Here is a 24,716-nt window from a genome sequence, read left to right on the forward strand (position 1 = left end):
AATTCTTTTATTACCATAAGAAGAAGAAGAATCCACTTTATATTATTTGCATTAATGTGTAATACAGAGTGTAGCTGCAGACACTGGATTCACAAAAAACTTCTTGCATTTGTCAACATATGAAAACTAGTTCGCATCTTCATAACAAATCATTTCAATATTGATCCACCATAAAAGTCGATAGGGGATCAAGTAGAAAACAGGTAGCGACGATAAAACATGAAAACATCTTATTATAGCGATTCCTAGTGGTCAAAATGTGGCGGTGCTTGCAATTTCACAACTGGGTCAAACTTTAGATTTTTTAAAAGACGGTAAATTGTAAACTATATGACGATATATTTAATCTGTCTTCACTTATCAATATTTAACATAACTACAGGGTTACACATAAAGATCGTCTGATGAAGCGGAACTGAGTAGTTTCTGGCCTTGTTGTCTCTTCGGATTGTTTTTGCTGTTGCGCACGTTACGGCGCTTTCATCCTGATGCACGTTAGCCTTTAGCTGGTCCAGAGGATTCAACCGGACAATTTAGCCGGTCACATGTGATATGGTTCGCTAAAATAAAAAGGATATTTGCTCATTTGGACGCAAACATGGCGCTGTCGATGGAGACGCAGCTCCAGAGCATCTTTGAAGATGTTGTGGTAACGTGCACGTTCATTAACGGGTTGTAATGCGAGCTAGTTGTTAGCATCTCATTCAGCGTCAGCCCAATTGACATATGATGGGTTTGCTAATAAGTAATTCAATCAATACGTACATTCCAGCGCTTGTTTTGTACGGTTACATTTTCCAGCTAGCTCAAACTGTAACTATAACTATAACGTGTTCATCATTCACGTTGGGCTCATAATTCAAAACAATGGATGCTCCAGTCTCATGTTTAATAACTCTAATTAGCACCTTATTTCAACTTCTTATCATTCATCCATTGCACATTTTATAACTGCAAACAGACATTCACCTTCCTTTAAACAAGACAATACTCTGCCAATATCACGAGCGTCTGACACCTGATGTGTGTGTGCATGCTACACTGATCTGATAGTGCAGCATGTTGTATCATCAGGTTGTTGTTTTCAGAAAGAAAGATGCAAAGGGCTCCAAAGACTCCTGCATAATATGTTCTATGTTGTTCTCTTTCTTCTCCTCACAGAAAACTGAGATGATCGAAGAGGCCTTTGCTGGGTAAGATGACTCCTGATCTGCACTCATCATTTAGTTTACAGAGGGTTTTTGACTTGTGGAAGAAGAAGGGAGGAAGTTAGTGTTATCCTGAATGAAACGTACACAAATGCACATGTGTATAGTGCATTTGATTGTTTCTTCACTTCTATAACATATACATATTATAACAAGAACTGTGTTGTGGTTAAGGATGTGTATGGACTCTCCAGAGGATGAGAGGACTAAACTGATCAGTTGTCTTGGAGCCTTCAGACAATACTGGGGAACACTACCACAGGTCAGTGCACATTCATACACACACACCTACACACACGCACACGTTTACAGATTAGGTGATTTATTTGTTTTGTCTCTCTGCAGGAGTCTCATGAACAGTGTGTACAGTGGATAGTGCGGTTTATTCACAGCCAGCACAGCCCCAAAAGAATCTCCTTCCTCTATGACTGTCTCGCAATGGCTGTGGAGACCAGCCTGTTAACACCAAGGTACAGACACACTTACAAATGCATATCACCTTACGGACATGGGTAAAAAAATAGGTAAGATTCTTTGTGAACCTGTAATGGGTCAGAGGACGTCAGCTGAATTGCTGGTCCTTCCTATTCATACTGGTAGGTCCAGGACACATTTGCTTTTTGCAGCTGATGCCAGATGTGAACTGGTTCATTCTGTGTTGGACCTCTTTTTGTTATTCTCTTCCATTGTTATTAATCCTCCAACTAATGAATCTCCCTCTCTGTCTCTAGGATGGTGTGTGTCGCTCTGATCAGCTCAGAAAGTTTGGAGTGGGAGAGGACTCAGTTGTGGGCGCTAACTTTCAAACTAATCCGCAAGATCATCGGAGGGGTGGACTACAAGGTCTCTGACACACACACACACACACACACACACATACACAAGCAGTGTTTAGAGAAGTCATCTTCAGCAAGCTCAGTGATGACGTCCTTCATTAAAATGTTCCTTTTGTAATCTCTGCATTATTATTTTTATTATGATGTGTTTATTATGACATTATTACAACATCAGTCTAATCACTTGTTTTCTGTTGTTGTGTAGCTGTAGTGTATGTTTCTCTTGAAATCATATGCTGATGTCAACTGGAGGTCATACTCCCAGTTTTAAAACTCACTTGCCAGATACAATAGAGTTTATTGACTCTATTTGGAGACTGTTGTTGACACAGAGATTGGGCCTCCAGCTGGAAATTCCAGTATGTCAAACATGTGTGTTTTAAGCTTGAATCAAAAACGTCCTTGATGTAAACCAATGTATCTTGAGACTCAGTGGCTTTTAACCAGCATCTTGCAAAATGCAAAAATTTCTGTTTGGATGTCCTGCTTTCCAAACAGACAGCCCCAAAAAATTGAAGTCTGAAATCACTGAATATATTTTAATCCAAGGTGTTTGTTGGTTTCAGGGTGTTCGCGACCTGCTGAAAACCTTTCTGGAAAAGATCCAGACCATTCCAACTACTGTCAGCTCAGCTATAGTCCAGCAGCTTCTGGCTGCCAGAGAGGTACCTGTCATTCCATCTTTTACTTTTTTACATATAATTCATTGTAATTTTTTTGGTTAATGACTCATTGGAAAAGTTTTCTGTAAACAGGCCTACTACATCATGTTAACGTTTTATTCTTTAAGGTAGTAGAGTATATCCTGGACAGAAACGCATGCCTCCTGCCAGCCTACTTCTCTATAACAGAAATCAGAAAACTGTATCCAGAGGGACAGCTCTCTCACTGGGTAAGTGTGTGTTACTTGTCGGTTGTGTGCATGTGTGCAGCTACATATGTGTGTAATTAACACTCTTATTTAATCTTTGTCTCTCTGGTTGTGTCTCTTTTGTAGCTTCTTGGCAGTCTGATATCAGACTTTGTGGACAGTTTCAGACCCACTGCCAGAATCAACTCCATCTGTGGTACGAGACACAGGAAGCTTACAAAATACCTGTTAACCACTGTAAAGACACACAAATATAGATTTGGGCTGCTTCACCTCACTTTCTGTTGATGTGTGAATGTGTGTGCCTACAGGACGATGCAGCCTGTTGCCAGTAGTGAATAATAGTGGGGCCATCTGTAACTCCTGGAAATTAGACCCCACTACTCTTTGCTTCCCACTGAAAGGCATGCTGCCTTTTGACAAGGTAACATCTATTCATTCACACACATCACACACCTACACATCCTCAGAAAAACAATATTTATGTTTATGTTTTCTTTTTAAATCTAGGACCTGTTTGAGCCCCAGACAGGCTTGCTGCGTTATGTGCTAGAGCAGCCGTACTCAAGAGAGATGGTGTGCAACATGTTAGGACTCAACAAACAGGTAAAACAACCTCCCTCCCCATTACACGTTTGCTTTCACAGTACCAGGCACTCCTCCTTTTATCGTGTCCTGTCCCTTTAACGTTCACCATAGACTCAACCCTTTCTTTTGTTGCAGTCCGACACTCTCTCTGCTCCTCCTCTTCCTCTTGTTCCTCTTTCATTTCTGCTCCTTGACCCTTATTTTTCCATCCTGTTCCTACCTAAGTTTGTTATCCTAGTTATCTCGCAGCGTCTGTATCTGTTCATCTATACCCACGTCTGTTCTTCATGTCTTTCCTCTTTTTCCTATTTACTCCCCTGAACACCTCTCATCCCTTGTTGCCCTGGTAACACAGCTAATGTTTACAAGAGTATATGTGAATCAAACCAATGCTTGACCCATATGCACTGGTGTTAGTTTGCCCTGTTTGGTTCATGCAGTCTCAACTCAGCTCATCTCACTGTGCGCAGCCATCGTTTGAACAGCTACTCTTTTACACAAAGTCTGTTACTAACACAAAACAATAATCAATACAGTAAATTGACTTTTTCCTTTATGTTTTAACCCTGAACAAATAACCCAGAATCCACTTTGCATGTTTGAATCAGCTGAGTTGACACCAGCCGTGCTGACAGTAAAACAACCTAGCTCCTTAGTCACCACTTTTCTCTCTGTCTCTCCTTTTTTTCTCTCCCTTCTCCGTATCTTCTTCCTTCTGTCTTTTGTTTTTCTCTCTCTCTCTCTCTCTTTTGTCCTCTGGTTGTGTGTTGTCTTTGTCTGTCTCTCTGCCATGCGCTCTCTAGACTCTGAACATTGCCCAGGTATGTCGTTGTTCCTCTTCCAGGTCACCTGACCTACCAACTAACCTGCCCGTTGGACGCTTAGCTTAGCTTTGGAAGCACACAGATCATGGCCTAGAAATGGGAAAGTTGATCAAACAAAAGAAGAAAGAAAAGACATTCTTAAATGGAGTAAAAGGAGAAATGCCAACAGAGCTTGAAATGTCACAGCAGGGCTTTGATATACTGATGTACTGAATATGAACACAAATAGACAGACTGGTTGATACATATGATAGATAGGTTGCAACAGGTACAGTATTGACCATACACACTGTTAATGGATAGATTTATAAGGTTAATAAGGAGTAGGGTGACTTTGGGTAATCTGGGCCATTTTTTTCAATTTGACTTTTGCAACTTATTCTGTTATCTGTTATACCTAAGATCAAGATATAAAGACAACAATACAGCATCTAGCTGCCTGATGATGGAGCTGCTGATTATGTTCATTTAGTCTCAGATTATTTAGTCCCAGCTGGTGTTCGTAGTCTCTGGTTCCATCTGATAACCTGTCAGCATTTCCCACAATAAACCCTGCTGTTGACATTTCAAGTCCTGCTGCACTGCATGTATGGATGTAGTCTGGTCCGTGCCTGTTGTTAGCCAGGTCCTCTCACGTCTGACCTCATGCTGCTGCTTTACGTTGCAGTGACCTGGGCAAAAACTATTGGTATTGACTTGGGCTGCGATATCATGTAATCGCGTCTTGACAATCAAGAGACTTCTAGCTACATGGCAAAGATCCTGAAAGACTACCACATGACTAACCTAAACAACTATAGTAAAAAAGCTAGACAACAGTAGCACGGAGATTGTGCATCACTTACAGTAAAAATGATCAGAAAGTCTACAGGTGAATCTATTATTATCTAATTATTAATATTTTTATGAGAGCTGGATGGGTTTTACAATGCAGTGAACTATAATGAAATGAATTAATAATCTGCCCTGTGAGTCTGTGGATCTTCGACTCTTCAACTTCCAGTCTAAACTCTCTTTTAATTCTTTGTTATAGCAATTCAGTCGATTGCAAACCTTATTTCTTCCAAAAATCAACTGTGCCAGTCAGTTTTATTGTGTTCAGTGTTTTGCCCAGGTCCTCTGGTTAGTGATTCTGATTGGCTGTCGGACTCGATAAGTGAACTCTGACTTGTGTTGCATGATGTTCACTGGTTAATGATGCGCTTTAGTGAAAGATGACAACGATTGATACGAGGGAGACTTTTTTTTTTGTCTAAAAAGCTCCTTATATAGTAATAAATAAGATAATATATGACTCAAATGCCAATGAAAAGAAATCAAACTCAAACAGTTAATTACAAAGGAATATTTGTCTCAAATATTGTGGCCATAGACTGTTTGAAAAGATGTATGACGCATCTTGAAATAAAGCCAAAATACCCTGCATACTAACGCTACCAAAAACCTCTATAGAAAGATCAACTTATCTGCCGGCAGCCTATGGTCACAATTGTTTATTGAAATTCAAGACTTTTGGTTTATTACCATTATTAATTTTAAATATCCTGGTATAATACGAAATCCAATCACACATAATCTGTGCTCATTAGTTGCCACCTACAAGACACTATAATGTTGAGTCTTACGTTAATGATTTGGGCTGTTAAATTTTGTAAGCACAGAGTCAGACATAGACTGTTCATGGCAGACACATGGCATTTGTATTAGCTTTACAATCAGTCAACATGCAGTGATTACAAATGGTGTTGTATTGATGTGGAAAGGTTATATTTTTTTTATCATTTTTTTTTTTTATCGTTTTATGGTTTGTTTGGACTAGACTATATATAGGACATCCTCCGAGAGGTTGGGATGTTGGTAGGTGATAGGTGAGATTATTGACCAGCCACTGGTAGTTTTTTTTTTACTGTTGGTAGGACACTGGGAAGTAACTAGGTAAGGCGTTTGGTTGATTTCTTTTGTTGATGTGGACCCCTCTCTATTTCTCTCCGTCTCTCTCCTGCCTTCCCTCTCTTTCTGTGTGAGTGTGTGTGTGTGTGTGTTTTTGGGGGGGGGGGGGGGGGGGCAGGAGAAGAGCAGTGACACCCTCACCACTCCTCTTCTTCCTTCCAATCGCACCAGCTCCCCACCTTCTCCAACCCGTTAGCCTGCATGCAGGAATGTGTTGCACTGTTTTGTTTGGTGTTTGGTTCTGTGCCGTGCCGTGCTGTGCTGTTCAGTCCCTTGCTGTGTGTCCCAGTAGTATGAAGACAGCCTCTGTTGAGTCCTGCAGTGCAGAGATCCTCACTCTTGCTCTGTCAATACTGGGGGAAGTTTGAGTTTCTTCATTCAATTCAAAAATTGAGGTCCATAATGCTGCAAAAGATAAAACCATGTCTACCCAGTCTTCAACAGGCTAGAGCCCTCATGGAAGAATGTACTCAACCCCACTGTACTTCATGGACCCTGAGGCTTTAATATCTCATAATTAACCTGCCTTTCCCTCACTATCTACCTCCCCTGCTTCCAGCCATTCAATCCCCTCCACTCTTTACTTTTCCTCCTGTCTTTCACTGAAAGTCCCAATTATAAATCTGGCTCAGATAAACCCAACGTCAGCAGTTCTTCTGCATATGGAAAACTACACGATGACCCCAGAAAACATGTTGTACTTTTTCAAGACTTCAGCTGTGAATCAACGTGTTTGCATCTGTTTATTTTACTTTATTAATGCTGATCAGCAGCTGAAGATTAAGTTTCAAATGTCACAATTATGAACATCAGAACAGTCGCTTGTGATCGGTTCTCTAGTTCTATATAAGACATAGAGTAACATTTCTGCAACCTCTTGTGTGCACTGGAGCTGTAGAACAACTCATTCTCTGACATAGTAACACCACAGGTACAATACAGGCAGATCTGGAGGTAAAGGTAAATGTGAAAGCAAGGTCACAGGAGGATTATCCAGGTGACAGGAGCAGGAGGGAGATGCAGTCCAGCATGCAGGGGGTGGGAGGGTTGATGCATCAATATCTGCTGCTTGGAGAAAATAAAGTGCTGTGTTGTGTGGTGAAGTATATTGATGATAACCATCCTCTCTTCCTCCCCCGTCTTTCTTCTGCCCTCCCTTTCCCCTCTGTCTTTTCCTGTTTCCTTCCCCCCTCTTTCTTGTCTTGGACGTTGTTCTTTTCTATTTTCTATTTGACTCCATCTGTCTCCTTTCCTGCCCACTGTTTTTTTCTTTATCCCTTAACAATCCCCTCCTCCCCCTGCCAGCATAAGCAGCGTTGCCCGGTGCTCGAGGAGCAGCTGGTGGACCTGGTGGTGTACGCCATGGAGCGCTCCGAGACCGAGGAACACTTTGACGCCGACATCGGAGGAACCAGCCAGCTGCTGTGGCAGCACCTCTCCTCCCAGCTCATCTTCTTTGTGCTGTTTCAGTTTGCAAGCTTCCCGCACATGGTGCTGTCGTTACATCAGAAGGTGAGAGATGAGATAGGAATGAAGAAGTTTGCAGGAAGCTCAGTTTATAGTTTGCACCACTCACACACATACAACCCATGTAAAGTCAACACTGAATCAGCTCTACAGCCCCTTAAACTTCTGGGAAATGTTGATAAATACTAAATGAAGCCAACTCTCTGTAGGGAGTACACCACACAATAGTTTTCTGTTAATGATGGATTTATTCAGTTCAACTCCTGTCGACATCACAATCATTCAATCATCAGTTAAACTATTTAAATACATGACAATTCACATAATAAGCACGCAGATAAATATGAATGACAAAACATGCAACTTATAAACATACCTTGCTGGCTGCACACAACCCAGAGGGAACAAATCCAAAGGAAAAAGTAAAAATCTCCAAAACAAAAAATGCAAACTAAACTTTTAAGCAGAGTACATATAAAATAAAATACATCTCCAGCTGCATGTGCTTTCAGATTACAATGATAACATAGACAACAAAATCATCTCAATATTTAATATAGGGAACTAAAACGCATCGAATAATGACATAGAAGAAGTAGAATATTTCAGGCAAAAACATGGAATAGTATTTGAAATTGCACATTTTATAATATTATAAAATGGTCATAAAAAATGTTTTGGGGTTTTTCTGTATTTCTTTAACGCGCTCCTTTTTGACTACAGCTTGCAGGCAGAGGTCTTATTAAAGGGAGAGATCACCTGATGTGGGTCTTGCTACAGTTCATATCAGGAAGTATTCAGAAGAACGCCTTGGCTGACTTCCTGCCCGTAATGAAGTTGTTTGACCTGCTTTACCCAGAAAAAGAGGTACACGTCTACCAAGAAGCTCTTTTGATTTCAATATGATTATAATTGTTCAATTTATAAAATTTCTTAAACAATTGTATAGTACAATAGAAGTAGTAGTGTTTAGTAGTGCCACTGATCTCTTCTCTTATCACCGTATGTTTTCTCCCTCGTCAGTGCATCCCAGTTCCCGACATCAACAAGCCACAGTCGACTCATTCCTTTGCCATGACCTGCATCTGGATCCACCTCAACCGCAAAGCTCAGAATGACAACTCCAAGCTGCAGATACCCATCCCCCACTCTCTGAAACTACACCATGAGTATGTATCTTTAAAGTACTCTGTCCTCAGTATCTTTATCACTGTGCTCTACCATGAGTGTGTGCTGTACCACTAAAGTACCCATCATTATTGCAATAAAACCCCAAACTAACGATGACACTTCATCCAGACCGGCTGTGTAAAGTCTCTGTAATCGCTCTTTTCTGTTAGGTTTCTCCAGCAGTCTCTGCGTAACAAGACTTTGGGCATGTCCGACTATAAGATCGCCCTGCTGTGCAACGCCTACAGCACTAACTCCGACTGCTTCACTCTGCCGATGGGCGTCCTAGTGGAGACCATCTATGGAAACGGATCTATGAAGATCAACCTGCCCGGCACCAACTGCACAGCATCAGGATCAGTCACACCGCTGCCAATGAACCTGCTGGATTCACTCACAGTACACGCAAAAATGAGGTAGGAAAAGATTTCTAGAAAGTACTGAAGTAGTAAAACACTGTTTAGAAAGACGCTGGATTTGGGAGGAAGCTTTTTATTTGATTGTTTCATGAACATATTTCACTTCTCCATCGCCTCTTTGTGAGTCTGAGTGTCGCTGTCTCCAGTCTGATCCACAGCATCGCCACACGGGTGATCAAATTGGCTCATGCCAAATCCATACTTGCCTTGGCCCCTGCACTGGTGGAGACATACAGCCGGCTTCTAGTCTATATGGAGATCGAGTCATTGGGCATCAAGGGGTTCATCAGTGAGTACATTTAAATCCACTGTGACGAGTAAGAAACTGTACTTTTTGGAACAAATCAATAGGATTGACTTTTACTGTGTAGTTGTTTACCTGCAGCCCCCAAATCCCTAAATCTGTCACCAATAATGGGATTTATGAGTTATACCGCAACCAGCCACCAGGGAGCGATAAAGACCCTCTCTTAGGGAGCAGTCACACTGTCCATCCTCATATACAGTGAATGTGTCAAACTGATACTGAGCGCCCTCTGTTGGATCACAAGGCAGGCTACCTCAAATGATCTGATACGCTTTTAGAATGTATATCTTGAATTGGAACAATTCAATAGTGTGACTTGAGAAAAAGCAGCAAGTTAAAGTCTCAACCAAGTGTCTACTATCCCATAATTGCACAATAGTCTCTTGTGAACATGAGGATGAATGACAATAAAGAATAGACATCCATCTTAATGCGTCCACTGTAATTTCAGGATTTGTAGATAATGTTCAGCGTGTCCCAACCCAGGCTGTCTTCTGTCAGTACTGCTCTGAACAGCCTGTCTCAGAACATTCATATTCAACATCGCTTTGTGTCTCCGGGGGGGAACAGACGTGAGCTGAATAACGTGACTCTCTCTCGTCTGCTCAGGCCAGTTGTTGCCCAACGTGTTTAAGTGTCACGCGTGGGGAATCCTTCACACTCTGCTGGAGATGTTCAGCTACAGGATGCACCACATCCAGCCGCACTACCGAGTCCAGCTGCTGAGTCATCTGCACAGTCTGGCTGCTGTACCCCAGACCAACCAGAATCAGCTGCATCTATGGTAATGTGCACACACACACATTCTCATATATGCAACATACTTACTTAGACTGAGTGAATAACTGTTGATCTAATGTGACCCCTGAAACCCAAGAAGAAATGTTTTCTCTAACAGCTAGAAATAGGTTTCTCCTTGTATGTAACGGACCTGGATGTGAATTTTATTTCCTATATATTCCTGAAACTTTGGCATATGTCTCCTTTAAGATTTAGCTGTTTCTACAATGTTTCTATTTAGCTACTAATATTTCCCTGTCGTCCAATTACTAATAACACTTTCATTACAGGATTAATAAAGTATCTATCTATCTATCATCTATCTATCTATTAGGATCTATACTCTTAGAATCAATGTCAAAGGTTATGGGCCTAACATAACCTTACAATGCATCTTGATGCATCACCTCCAGTAAATGACATGTGAAGATGGTGAAAAAAGACAGAAGAAGATAAAGGTTGATATCATCTCTACTTGATTTATCTCCATGTTTTCATGCCTCTGTCTTTAGTGTTGAGAGCACAGCGCTGCGGCTGATCACGGCGCTGGGAAGCTCAGAGGTACAGCCCCAGTTCACACGCTTCCTGAATGACCCCAAGACGGTTTTGTCGGCCGAGTCTGAGGAGCTGAACCGAGCCCTGATCCTCACCTTGGCCAGAGCCACACACGTCACTGGTAGCACTCACTCTGGACATTCCTTTTATTGCAGTGTCGGTGGACTTGTCTTACATTTTGTGTCTGTATGTAGATTTTTTCACAGGGTCCGACTCCATCCATGGCACCTGGTGTAAAGACATTCTCCAGACCATCATGACCTTCACGCCTCACAACTGGGCCTCACACACTCTGTCCTGCTTCCCGGCTCCACTACAGGTGCAGATATGTTCATTTGGGTGGTAATGCCCCTGGGACTTAAGTATTTCTCCTCAAATGAAACTTTATACTGTCTCTTCCCTCCAGGCGTTCTTCAAGCAGAACAACGTGCCTCAGGAATCTCGTTTCAACCTGAAGAAGAACGTGGAAGAGGAGTACAGGAAGTGGAAATCCATGGCCAACGAGAACGACATCATCACTCACTTCTCCATGCAGGGCTCCCCCCCGCTCTTCCTCTGTCTGCTGTGGAAGATGCTGCTGGAGACGGACCACATAAACCAGATTGGCTACAGGTGGGCTGTCACTATTTGGTGTCACACCTCTGGTTCCTTTGATAAGACCCATCCGATAAACACATTCACTCAACATATACAAATTGTGTACAGTCACTACGGTGTTTTATTTCCTCACCACCTTGAACACCAGTGAAAGTAATGAGGGTGGGGCGGTGTGGCCTAGTGGTTAGAGTGGTGGTTCTTCAACAAGAAGGTTGCCGGTTCAAGAAGGTTGCCGGTTCAAACCCCACTCTCTCCCACCTGCATGCCGAAGTGTCCTTGGCAAGATTCTGAACCCCTAAATGGCCCCTCATGAATGTTGAGTGTACTAATTGTAAGTCGCTTTGGACAAACGCGTCAGCCAATGACATGTATGTATATGTATGTATGTATGGTTGATACTGATTGTTAATGATGCATCTCACTACTGATGTTTGAGGCATTTTTAATTCACACTAATTGATATGGGGGGGGGGTCCCGAAATGACATCTGCATCTAATTGATTGGATACAGAGGTTCTGCCTTGGGATGATGGCATGACGGTATCCTGACTTTGTGTCCCTCAGGGTCCTGGAGCGAATCGGGGCTCGGGCGCTCGTGGCTCACGTGCGCACGTTTGCGGACTTCCTCGTCTACGAGTTCTCGACCTCGGCCGGCGGGCAGCAGCTCAACAAGTGCATCGAAATACTCAATGACATGGTCTGGAAATACAACATCGTCACACTGGACAGGCTCATCCTGTGTTTGGTGAGAACACACACGTTCATTGGTACAATACGGACATGTAAGACCTGAGTTTCCTGTGAATGTGACGAGGTCCATGTGTCGTTCTGCTCGTCTCCTTCCAGGCGATGCGTAGCCACGAGGGCAACGAGGCTCAGGTCTGCTATTTCATAATCCAGCTGCTGCTGCTGAAGCCCAACGACTTCAGGAACCGGGTCAACGATTTTGTCAAGGAGAACGCTCCCGAGCACTGGCTGCAGAGCGACTGGCACAACAAACACATGACCTACCACAAGGTATGCACCTTACAAAAAACTCACTCTTACACAAAGTGGGGACAAGTCTGATTTAAATTGAATGTTATTATAGCTCAATTAAATTATGTATTTGTTGTTTTCCTTCCAGAAATACCCGGAGAAGTTGTACTTTGAGGGCCTTGCAGACCAGGTCAACCCCCCCATGCAGCTCCAGCCTCAGTACCTTCCGATCTACTTTGGCAACGTGTGTCTGCGCTTCCTGCCCGTCTTTGACATCGTGATCCACCGCTTCCTGGAGCTTCTTCCCGTCTCCAAGTCTCTGGAAACTCTGCTGGACCATCTGGGAGGACTGTACAAGTTCCATGGTGAGTAAAGGCCGTCAGCAAATGAGAAGCTAAGTAGTACGGATGATTTTGTTCAAGGAAAGAGGAGTAGCATAAATACATGGATAAAGCGTGTCAAAAAGAAGAAGGGCCATAACCCTAACCCTAAGTCTTTGTGTGTACTGTTGTGTTTGTGTGCAGACCGCCCTGTTACCTACCTGTATAACACGCTTCACTACTATGAGCGACACCTGAGAGACCGAACCAACCTGAAGAGGAAGCTGGTGCACGCCATCATGTCATCACTGAAGGTATGCGGAGGGAACTGGGGAGGAAACGGCTCCTGGTTTCACTGGAAACCACAGTCAAAATCCCCAGGGGTCATATTACCGTTTCAGATTTACATGATTAAAACGGTTAGCAACAGCCTTCCAGACACAGCGTGCAAAGTGGGTTTGTTTCACACCAATGAAAACATGACAGCGCCGGCGCCTCCTGAGGACTGAGTCTGAGAGGTTGTATGTGGGTTCTATAAGAGCTGAAAGTCACCATGTGTGCAGAATATACAGACAGAAAATCAATTTTGAAAGTGGGCACTTACACTACATATATATATTATTCATATATATATATATATATATATATATATATATGAATAACTTTAACTCTGTTTATGCACACTTTAAAAAGAATACAGTTATAAGATCTATCACAGTATTTTTAGTCACTCATCCTGATTGATTTTTCATACTGTTTCATCCATAGAGGTAAGTCACACACATTATCTTACACGTACATGTATGGGGAGAGCGTGGCCTAGGGGATAGAGCGGGTGTTCTGCAACAAGAAGGTTGCCGGTTCGAATCCCATTCTTTCCCATCTGCATGCCTAAGGGTCCTTGGCAAGATACTGAACCCCTAAAAATGGCCCCTCATAAATGCTGAGTGTTCTTAAAAATGTAAGTCGCTCTGGACAAAAGCGTCAGCTAAATGACATGAAATATAATGTCGATCATTTCTATTAATTGTTAGCAGCAGCAGTTTTTTCACTCGTGTGCTGTTTTCACAGGACAACCGGACTCCAGGGTGGTGCCTGAGTGAAACCTATCTGAAGTTCGGCATGAACCCCAGAGAGGACAACGTGTGGATCCCTGATGACACCTACTACTGCAAGCTGATTGGACGCCTGGTGGATAATATCCTTGATTAATCTCGTCCTATTAGAAGATGACAACATCAACCTGGTGCTGGGTAGACTGTGGGTCACCGCCCTGGGTAAAATAAATTGGATCTGTCACGTTGGCTGGGCTGATTTCATTTATTTTTATTAAAATGACTGTTGGCCTTGGGCTACGTTACTCACAGTTCGCACTCCACTTCTGGCAAACAGGAAATCACAGGCCTCAGTTGTACCTGGATAATATATTCATAATACTGCTGATACGTCTCCTCTCCCTCAGAGCCTCTTTGTTTTAATTTGAGACAGTAATTGTTTGTGCATCTGCAGTTACTTTAATCCAAGTTCATCCAGAGAAGAGGCCTGTAATTAAAACTGTGTCGCTGCTAAACCTCGTTGCCTTTCAAATGCCCTTAACTCCTTCTCACCCATGGCGGGAAAGTCCCCGGGTCCTTTCCCCAACTGCGACTGGAGGTTCAACGAGTTCCCCAACCCGGCAGCCCACGCCCTGCACGTCACCTGCGTGGAGCTGATGGCGTTGGCCGTGCCGGGGAAAGAGGTCGGCAACGCTCTGCTCAACGTTGTGTTGAAGAGGTATGATTGGCATTTGTAAACAGGCAACATCTCTGAGGGCTAGTGCGTCGTCCCTGAATTGTTCATGACAGTGTCTTTTACCTTTCAGCCAACCCCTGGTTCCAAGAGAGAGCATCACAGCCTGGATGAACGCCATCGGCCTGGTGATCACTGCACTTCCTGTAAGAAACTCTCACAACTATCTTCCCTGTCATTTACTGTTTGATGAAGTCACGTTGAGTTTCTCCACCGTGACCCTCTGCTCTGCCGTCTCAGGAGCCGTACTGGATCGTCCTCCACGACCGCATCGTGTCCGTGATCAGCTCCCCGTGTCTGACCACGGAGACGGAGTGGGCGGGGTATCCCTTCGCCCTGCTGGACTTCACGGCCTGCCACCAGAGCTACAGCGAGATGAACTGTAGCTATGTGCTTGCGCTGGCGCACGCCGTGTGGCACCACTCGTCCATCGGACAGCTGTCTCTGATTCCCAAGTAAGGAAGTCTTCCTCAGTCTCAGGCAAATGGTTCATTTGTGATTGTCGTATCATTATTTACTCGTGTGTGTGTTTAGATTCCTGTCAGAGACTCTGAAACCCGTCGTCCAGACTGAGTTCCAGTTACTCTACGTGTATCACCTGGTGGGTCCGTTCCTGCAGCGCTTCCAGCAGGAGAGGACACGGTGCATGTTGGAGGTACACACACACACACACACACACACCCTTTGACTAAATATGAATGAATAAGTATAAAGCTGCTTTCAGACGTGCACTGAACTCCGGATAATCTCCTGACATTCTCTGGAGAGGCTGCACGTGAGAACACACCGATGTCAGAGTGAGAAGCTCCGCCCACTAATTAGAACTCAGCAGAATGTAGGAGCACAGCAGGAGTTCCTCGGCAGGATTCACAGCGAGTGTGTGGGTTGATGACGTATGTGACAGGCGACAGGCTCAGAAATGAGAGAGACCGAAACAAAACGAATATCTCTGGATGACACAGACGAAGATGTCATTAGAGTTTTTGATGAAAAGAGCCGACGCCAGTATTGAAGTGCTATAAACAAAACATGTTATCTCCGCAGCAGAATTGCCCCAACTGCTGCGACACCTGAACGAGACGGATGTTTGTTGTGAATTGATCTTAGTGCGGAATCTCCTGCTGTGTTCTTCATTTGTGAAATGTAAACTCCTGAGAAAGTCCAGACCCAAATTGTGAGGAAATCCTATCGAATTCATGTCTGAAAATGTGCATCATTTTCCTTTTTTTCTTGCGTTTGAAGACATTGTCTCAGTTTTGTCCTTCGACTTGGATATATTTGTGTTTCTCCTTTTAAACGTGTCCCTCTGCATGTTCCAGATCGGCGTGGCCTTCTACGAGATGCTCCAGGCGGTCGACCAACACTGCCAACATCTCAGCTACATGGACCCAATCTGTGACTTCCTCTACCACATTAAATACATGTACACTGGAGACAGTGTGAAGGAGCAGGTGAGGTTCTTACTTTGACACATGGTCATTAACGCTTCAGCACTGAACTGGAGACGGGGAAGAAAATAAGTGATCAAAAAAATAACAAAGGGAGGTGCTCCTCACCCGCCTTTTCAAGCAAGATGACTTCTGTGATCTCGCTGCTCCTCGGGGGTCTGCTTTCATTTTTCTAGTTAGTTTGAATGCGTCATCCCCCTGTGCAACCACACCGCTCCACACCAGTGTCCAGCTCTGACACCGAGCTAATTAGAGGAGATGAAGCAGTAGATTCTCTGGGTGCTTGCGGCTCAGGCTTTGTATAGACTTTACACATCATTCATTAAACGGACAAAGCCTTTACTCAAACTCCACGTGTATTTTTCTGGGCTGGGATCCAAAACCAGTGACGTTCATTGAATGAATGGGATGTTCATCATTTCTTTCAACCTCTGTCTGTCTGTGTCCTTCTGTCCCTAGGTGGAGAAGATCATCATGACCCTGCGTCCGGCCATGAAGCTGCGACTGCGCTTCATCACGCACAGCAGCATCGTCGAGACCGCGTCGTCCGCTGCCGCCGCCGCCGCCGCCGCCTCCTCCGCCCCCTCCTCCTCCTCCGCCCCTCAGCCCCAGCCCTCCTCGCTCACGTCTTCCGTCGCCGCCGCCGTGGCCTCGCCCTCCTCCACGCAGCACACACACGCGCCCATGTAGGCACAAAAGACAGTTGCGATCAGGAACACGGATGGACACTCGTCCCAAATAGTTTTGGCTGAATTTTTTTTTTTTTAACGTTTTTTTTTGTAGGAAGGATCCTATTTGTTTATTGTACGTTAAATGAACGAGATCCATCCTTTTTCCAAATCCGCAGTGCAAAAGAAGCTGCAGCCCAGAAAACACTCATCATGAATTCAGAGGTATTAAGATATTCCCACCCCCCGTCTGGTTTTGGAGCCTCACAAGGACACAGACATTTTTTATTTCATTTTTATATTGTATCTAATCTTGTTGCCTCATTAAAAAAGCGTTTTGGTATTCGGGTGTCTGCTTCTTGTGTACACCTCATGTGAAGTTTAGTTGTTATTCAAGTTCTTGAAGTATAAAAAGAATAATTTTGCACTTGTAAAGAACAGGAAACATTTTTCTTTTTGAAGTTGTCCACGCTCTCCTTTTCTTTTTAGTGAAAGGTCAACTAGTAAGCCCTGAATAAGAGATTAAATGAGTAGAATGACAGAGGGAAATAAATAAACCTGTATGAAAATGTCAAACTAAGTTGAAGGAGAAAAATGATACAAACAAACTAGATCACACTGAGGCAGTACATGACCTTGATGACCCAGTTTCTGAAAACGCCGTACCATTAAAAATACAGTAGAGCAACACTGTGCCCTGACATTTGCAGTTCCCTTCAGTTACCTCCTCTCAGTCATGCGTTTTATTTCCAAAGCCTAGAGAGAGACAGAGATAGAGAGACATAAGAGACCTTGTTGTCTTTATTACATTTCTCCTTTGTTGGCCAGAGGAATCTCTCAAAACCATCTGAACAAATACACATTCGACTCAGAGAGGGGCCCGGCTTCTGCCAAGAATACTTAGGACTTTGGCACCTAGTTGAATCTGGGATTGTTGCCATATGAAAATTGGCAATGAAAGGAAATGTGAGCGAAAGACTTGATTCCAAATCATCTGGGTGCGTTTGTCGGGGCCAGCAAATCAAATTATATCCAGGGATTTGTTGTTGATGTAGATTTGTGCAGTAGTGAAGCCTCACCTGGTCTGTGCATGAAGTGGAAGTCCACCTGAGAAGCTAAACTTGAACGAGGACATCTAGAGGGGGACAGAGAGACAGCTCACCTTCAAAGTAAAAGATCAGGAGGACGGAGGTTTGATTTAATGAATGAGTAATGAGTGACCCTTACTCCTTGTGCTAGTTGAACAATATGTCATTTATTTGATCACCGAATATAAACTAAAAGGTTTTGCGTGAATTTTCCGAATTATATTAAATTAATTGCATCCCACACTTTGATGGAGGTTGGAAACTACTGGGTTATTCTCTAATAGGTTTTTATAGCATGAAATCCAAATATATAAAAGTAACTTTTAAATTAGGCTGTCAAATATATGTACTAAAGTAGAAAAATTCAGTGGTTTTCTCTTAAACATGTATCAAAAGCAGCATAGAATGACACAGACACACACAATAATTTCTCCATCTTCTTCTTGTGCTTATAGTTTCTCATGGGAATGAGCAGGTTAAGTGGCCTAGTGGGAGGAAAGGTCGTTCTCCAACAAGAAGGTTAGGGGTTCAATTCCCACTCTTCCCCATCTGCATGCCAACGTGTCCTTGGCAAGATACTGAACCCTTAAAATTTGGCAGGACTTCAACCACCTATTAATTGCAGAAGATCTTAAACTTTTTTAATATATAAATAATTAAAAGTATTTAAATAAAAAAATTTAATTAAATTAATACTGCGCAGTCCACGTCTGCGCAGGAGGTAAATACAAGACATTTAATATAAATTTAATTAAAACAAATTTAATAACAGTAAATAAATGAAAAACATTTTTTCACTACTTTCTAATTTTCTGCAAAGTTTTGTAAAAATGTGATGATGTTAAAGCCCTGGAAAAGCCAATTAAAGCCAGAAAAATTATAATAATAATCCTTTAAATTTCAATAGGGCAGCACTGTCTGTCAGTGCCTGTCAGTGCTCGGGCCCTAATGAAGGTGGAGCCTTGGGGTGTTTGATCAAGTGAGCATTGATGATGATCTATGGTTCTGACATTTAGAGTCAGGCTTCAGTTGTAAATGTTTGCTCAAGTAGCAGCTAGAATTAGAGTGTATCGGGAAGTTAAACTGAAAAGAACCTAAAGAGAGTCATCCATCATCCATCCATTTATTATCTACACCGCCTTTCCTTTGAAGGTCCTGGGGGGAAGCTGAAGCCCTCCACCGATGGGTTTTCGATATCTACATCAATATTTCCATCTCATCCAACCACCAATTTTGGCGAAAATCAGTTTTTGCATAATCCTTATATGAAAATATAACAAATCAAAATCAGTTTTTAGTCTCCTCACTGGTTACAAGTTTCAGTGTCAGTCACTGTGTCACCTCTGGGCGTCACTGATGGGTGTCGTCCACCTGATCAACACCTTTGGACGTCACATCGAATTAACAGCTTGGTACAGTCTGCAAGGATTCTAATAGAAACTCAGGTTTTGATCTAATTGTGAGGGCTGACATCTTGAATCAAAGCTCCGCCCTATTGGCTGATTTAGAGTCTCATCTGTCTATGACATGCTTTACTTTTACTTTAATGAATGATTCCATTGTCTTCCACATGGCCGTACACTTATTTACTTCCTACACTAACAATTTAACAAAGGGACACAAAACAGTTGAGCCCAGATAACAAAAAAAGAGGAGGGGGCACCAGTTTACCTGTTAATTGCATGTTCTAGACTAGATTGCCGTTTTACCAAGTGTGAATTTTGATTAGTTGTGTTCTCCATGTCTAAGATGTGTTCTATGGTTGATCGCCATGAAGTAAGTCTGCTTACCTCCACACAAACCCCCTCCAGTGTTTTGATTGTGATGTCTTCAGATTTCCACTTGGTCCTTCCAGTCCTCTCCTGATGTATTAGTTTCTTAATCTTTTCATTCCGGCAACTGTTATCTGTCCTGGAGAGTTGAGGTACTTGATGGATGTTTGAAAGCTTTTCATCAGCTTTCTGTTGTTCTGCATAAGATATTGAATTGTTTGAGGATTTGTCCTTTTACAGATGATTCATGAGGGGACTTCTCACCCATTAGAAATGCTCTTATTTGGAGGTAAGACTTCAGTGTTGTGAATGCGAGAGAAGCTACTAAGCCCTTGTCAGCTCAGCATTCTGAGATTTGGTCAGATCAGTTTGGATCAAATCCAGATCATGAGCCATTTCTCTAAGAAACATTGATTCCATGTTTATTTTCAGATGTTTACATGTTGCAAGTAACAAGAATACCTCCATGTTTTTTCCATGCTTACTTACCTAAGAAAAAGACCTGATTGACCTTGTTGACATTTATTTTTCTATGTTGATCCACTTGACCTCTGTTTCATTATTGTAAGTATGTTAGTACTTGGGTTGCATAATCATAGCTCTCCAGATTGAAAGCCCCTAAGCCTCCTTTCTGTTTTACTGAGACTTTAAATTTGATTCTGTCTTATGTTGTTTGATGCTTGGAATAGAAATGAAAATTGCAGAAGAATCATTTTTAATAGTTTCCACTCCGCTTAGTATTGGACTCCATCTGTTCAAATCTTGTCTTAATGTGTTTTCTAAAGTGATTTTTCATGCAGTTATGCTAGAGTCTTAATATTATTCCCAAATATTGAATGTTCTGTGTCATGTTTAATTGTCTTTTAAAGATTGTTTCATTTGTATTCCTATTGGTGCTTCACACGTATATGATTTATATCCTGAGACCTAACTATGTTTTCCGTAATTTATGCACTGATGCTGTAATATAAGTTATTACTTGGATTGGCAGTCTACTTCCTAGCTCTATTTCTTTAATATGTTTGCCTATCAGCTGCTTCTAACATTTCAATATATATAATAAGAGGGGGTTTCTCTGCCGGGTTCCTTTTGTGTTGGGAATATTCTGCTGCCGCTAACCACAGGTTGAAATCTCTTCTCTAAGCCAAAATAATTAATCTCCAACATAAAAAGCCAGTTGACTGAATCAAAAGACATCAGCAGGAAACCCTTTGTTTTGCTTTTGAACACAATTAGATTTATTGTTCGCCTGTTATCTGCCAGTAGCCTTTCTGGTCTAGGTTTTATCTGAATCATTGCTTTTAGTTGTTGGCTAATATCGTTGATATTATTTTGCCTGTATTGAGCCCGGGCCCATATGATGCACACTCTGTAGCATACTTTTATAGATGAGTTATTTAAAGAGTGCTTTACTGACGCACTCCAAAGTACAGCACTGCAGCCGGTGAGGTGCCGAACCACTAGAGGGCAGCAAAAACACATTTCCAGCTGGTTTTACCCTTTTAACTTTGTTTTCTGAAGAAATAAGATATAATGGTGTGCTATTATTACCTCGAAGGTTGTTGTTAACATCCCTGTCTATTTGTTTGGAAGCAATACTATACAAAAACAACTGGAGAGAGCTTACTGCCAAACCTAGAAGGAATCATATAAGATTTTTGTAGAATTAATTTTTACAGCTTATCAATTGAATTATTGATGGAGAAACATCAGACCTGTTTAGGAAACTGACAAATTAGGAGCATTTAAGAAACTGATGTCCGAGTGTGTGAAATTTAGTGCAGCTTGATTGAATTGACCGCTGGGTCCTGGTGGAGGCGTGTGCTCCGAGTGACATTTCTCAAGACACTAAACATACTACGGCCGACATCTTACAATAATCGAAAGGAATCCTAGAGCTCCTACAGCTGCGGATTGAAAAAATCCCACCAGACTCTGAAACTGGGCTGAGAGAAGAGGTGGGCCGGAGGAGGGAAGAATGTGTGTTTACCACACCTTGGTGCCAAGATGAGACTAATTTGACAGTTTGAACACTTTCCTCCGCTCCTGATCAGCTGTTACCTGCAAAGACCGTCTGAAGTGTCTGAGTCCTTCAGCCGCCTCCTCTTCCTCAGCACCGCGTCTGAATCCTGATGAGACCCTCGTGTTTCAACAAGAGAAAAATAAGGTTGAGACAAATCAATCATTGCTGCTCATCCTCGCTCAATTACATTAAGTCTTCACGGGGTCAGCTGTAACTGAGTTACATGAGCGTTATGTAAGCTGACACTTAATCACATTAGAGACCTGAGCATCTCTCCTGACTTCGGTTGTGATGACTCCCTCCTCGTGGAGAGTGGCTTCATGTTGATGAAATAATTTCATTTTTCAAGACGTGAAGCCTGATTTGATTATTCCTCTTCATTAAAGTTTCACGTTTACCAGGTCAACTGTGACTTAATCACATCAACATGTACGCCGGGCATTAACCCATTGTTTCTGTGTGCGTCATCACAATTATAAACAGTCTATGGTCATCACATGATCTCTGTAGGGTCTGAGATGTAGGTCAGGGGTTTGTGGTGTTGGGCCTTTGGCTTAACCATTAAACTCTGGTCTTGAATGTAATGTGGCAACATGCAGGATCCGCGGGATGTAGACACACCGGGAGTTTGATATCACAGCGTGGTCGTGTGAAGCTGTCGCCACATATGTGTGCTCTGCGCGTGGGAAGCCCCAGTTTAAATATAGTGCAGCAGTGAAGGTCACAAGCTGAGGATGGGCTGGTGTACAGTGGGAGCGTGTCTTGGCAGGATTTACTACCTGATCCAACTGTGCTTGTTCAAAAAAATAATGAACGTTTAAAAAGAAGGGAAATGGATTAGTTTGAGGAAATGCTTGCTCAGCTGAATCTCTAGCTCCAGTGCATACAGTGAATTGAACTGCTTTCTACTTTACTTTAGTTAATTAGTGGATATAGTACTGTAAGATTAATTGGATTAATCAATGTTGATAAACATGCTCTATATAAATACATGTTCAACCCATCATGAGTAAATCTCAGCCGTAGAGGGCAAACCTCGGCCAATTCCTGGACAGATGAACATTTGAAATTCATTGTGATAAGATACCTACAATTACATTTTTGAGAAAACATTTTTTGACATTAACCTTGACTTTTAAGTTTGTTCCATGTCCCATCCACTAACATTGGCAGGTGCAGATTCAGGACCTATACTGCAGCCATCCACCAGAGGGCTATCGCTTTTTGAGTCTATGGGCAGTGTCGGCTTGTTTCACTTCAGACGGAAACATCTCAACCTATTGGTCTTCAATAAATCAATGCAGACATTGATATTCCCCAGAGGATGTTTGTCACTTTGGTGTTTCTCTGACATCCTCCCCACCTTGAGGTTGACATTTGAGAGATCAAGCAGATGAACATGACATTTGGAACAGATTGTCAAGATCTCTAGAGGGTAAATTATCTGAGCCTCTTTTAGCTACAGCACCATGGATCAGAGCCTTTCAGTCAACCAGTTTTTAATTCAGTTCATTAAAACTTGGTGCTAACTATCATTTTATCATGATGGACGAAGGCAGTGAGGCCCCCAATGACTGCAAGATGCTGATTGCCCCTTTAGTTTAAGATTTAAGATTTAAGATGCATTTATTAGTCCCAAACACACGCACAGACATGCAAAGGCACACTCATGCAGGTAGGGAAATGTAATCTCTGCTTTTGACCCATCTGGTGCAGGACACACAGAGCAGTGAGCGACCATGTACGGCGCTCGGGAAGAAGACGTTGGGGGAGTAAGGTGCCTTGCTCAGGGGCACTAGACAGGGTAGGGAGACTCTTGGATTTTTGGACAGATCAATCCAGGTTCGTCTTTTTGTTGTTTCTCCGTGGAGTCGAACCAGAGACGAACCAGAGACCTTCTCTGCCCATAGTCCAAGATTCTGCCACTAGAATTCATCACTGCACTTCCTGAAACCCTGAATAATACCTAGACCAAGTGTGACGCTGCAAAGAAGAAAGGCCTGTGAGATATGCGCTCCACAGATGGACACACAGATATTTGTGGAGTTAAGTAGATACCAAAGATAAAAAAAATTACCTTCACATAGAAACTGTGTCCTGTTCCTCTGTCCTTCATTAGTTGAGCTGTCCATGATTCACTGGTCTTTGGTCTCAAATGTATCCCCCAAGGTAGCCTCACACACACTCGCATGTTTGACATCATACATTCCCAACCCCCCCGCCCTAACCCTAACCCTAACCTTAACCATCCATACTAAATGCCTAACGCGAAACTTTAGCCTAACCATAACCTAAACTTACTTCTAACCCTAAAACAGCCCATTGAAGAAAGTGAGGACAGGTCACTTAACCAGCAATGTCCCCACTCTGTATGGTGCTTAAAATGGTCCTCACAAAGATACAGGAACACACACTCACACACACACACACACACACACACACACGCCTCAGTGCCAGACTCACAAACAATATGAACGCTCAAGTTTCCTCTCCATTCTTCCTCCTTCACATTCAATTATTTCTAAATGAGAAGCTCCGAGCAAAACACAGAAGCACAAACACAGAGCACTCCATTTCCTCATCCAGGGTTGCCATGGTGATCGAGTGCATCTGGGGGCGAGGGGGGGCTGGCCTATACTTTGCTTGCATTGCGCAGGCCTATGTGTGTCTGTGTGTGTGTGTGCGTGATGATCTCCTGACCCTATCACTGTGGATTTTGTCTCCGATCTTATTTATTTGACAAGACGGATAGACGGAGGAGAGGACAGACGGATGATGGGAGCAGAGGTGAAAGGGAAATGAGAGGAAGAGAGGAGTGACAGAAGTGACAGGGTGTGTGTGTGTGTGTGTGTGTGTGTGTGTGGGGGGGGGGGTGGGGGGGGACTTCCTCTGCGCCGGATGCTGATTGTCGTCCTCCCTGGCAGTCAAGAGTCGCAATCAGGTTGAGTTGGGCTGCCTTTTTCAGATCGGGGGTGAACAAGCATTGGCCCCCACCTCCAATATGAAGATTAGCTTGTGTTTGTGTGGTGGTGTGTGGGGGGGGGGGGGGGGGGGTTGAG

General features: G+C 42.9%; 1 protein-coding gene across 1 annotated transcript; it reads left to right on the plus strand.

Moving 5' to 3' along the window:
* Positions 1–478: 478 nt before the first annotated feature.
* Positions 479–17,117, plus strand: med23 (mediator complex subunit 23). Its single transcript, XM_062411762.1, has 30 exons — positions 479–649; positions 1,162–1,193; positions 1,383–1,470; positions 1,554–1,678; positions 1,940–2,051; positions 2,611–2,709; positions 2,835–2,936; positions 3,042–3,111; positions 3,227–3,339; positions 3,426–3,521; positions 7,583–7,789; positions 8,468–8,611; positions 8,768–8,913; positions 9,085–9,330; positions 9,480–9,622; positions 10,250–10,424; positions 10,933–11,096; positions 11,170–11,294; positions 11,382–11,587; positions 12,137–12,317; positions 12,419–12,589; positions 12,699–12,915; positions 13,075–13,184; positions 13,942–14,068; positions 14,478–14,643; positions 14,732–14,804; positions 14,899–15,113; positions 15,193–15,313; positions 15,978–16,109; positions 16,566–17,117. The coding sequence occupies exons 1-30, from the start codon at positions 599–601 to the stop codon at positions 16,794–16,796; spliced, it is 4,188 nt and encodes a 1,395-aa protein (XP_062267746.1). The 5' UTR covers positions 479–598; the 3' UTR covers positions 16,797–17,117.
* Positions 17,118–24,716: the final 7,599 nt, after the last annotated feature.

Source organism: Platichthys flesus, chromosome 18 (assembly GCF_949316205.1).
Source record: "Platichthys flesus chromosome 18, fPlaFle2.1, whole genome shotgun sequence".
Classification (NCBI taxonomy): domain Eukaryota; kingdom Metazoa; phylum Chordata; class Actinopteri; order Pleuronectiformes; family Pleuronectidae; genus Platichthys; species Platichthys flesus.

Excerpts from the sequence above, each read along its gene's own strand:
- med23 (XM_062411762.1), top strand. The coding sequence starts at position 599 with ATGGCGCTGTCGATGGAGACGCAGCTCCAGAGCATCTTTGAAGATGTT. Across the intron at positions 11,588-12,136 it reads ATAAACCAGATTGGCTACAG|GGTCCTGGAGCGAATCGGGG; the intron begins GTGGGCTGTCAC and ends TGTGTCCCTCAG. Across the intron at positions 16,110-16,565 it reads GAGACAGTGTGAAGGAGCAG|GTGGAGAAGATCATCATGAC; the intron begins GTGAGGTTCTTA and ends TTCTGTCCCTAG.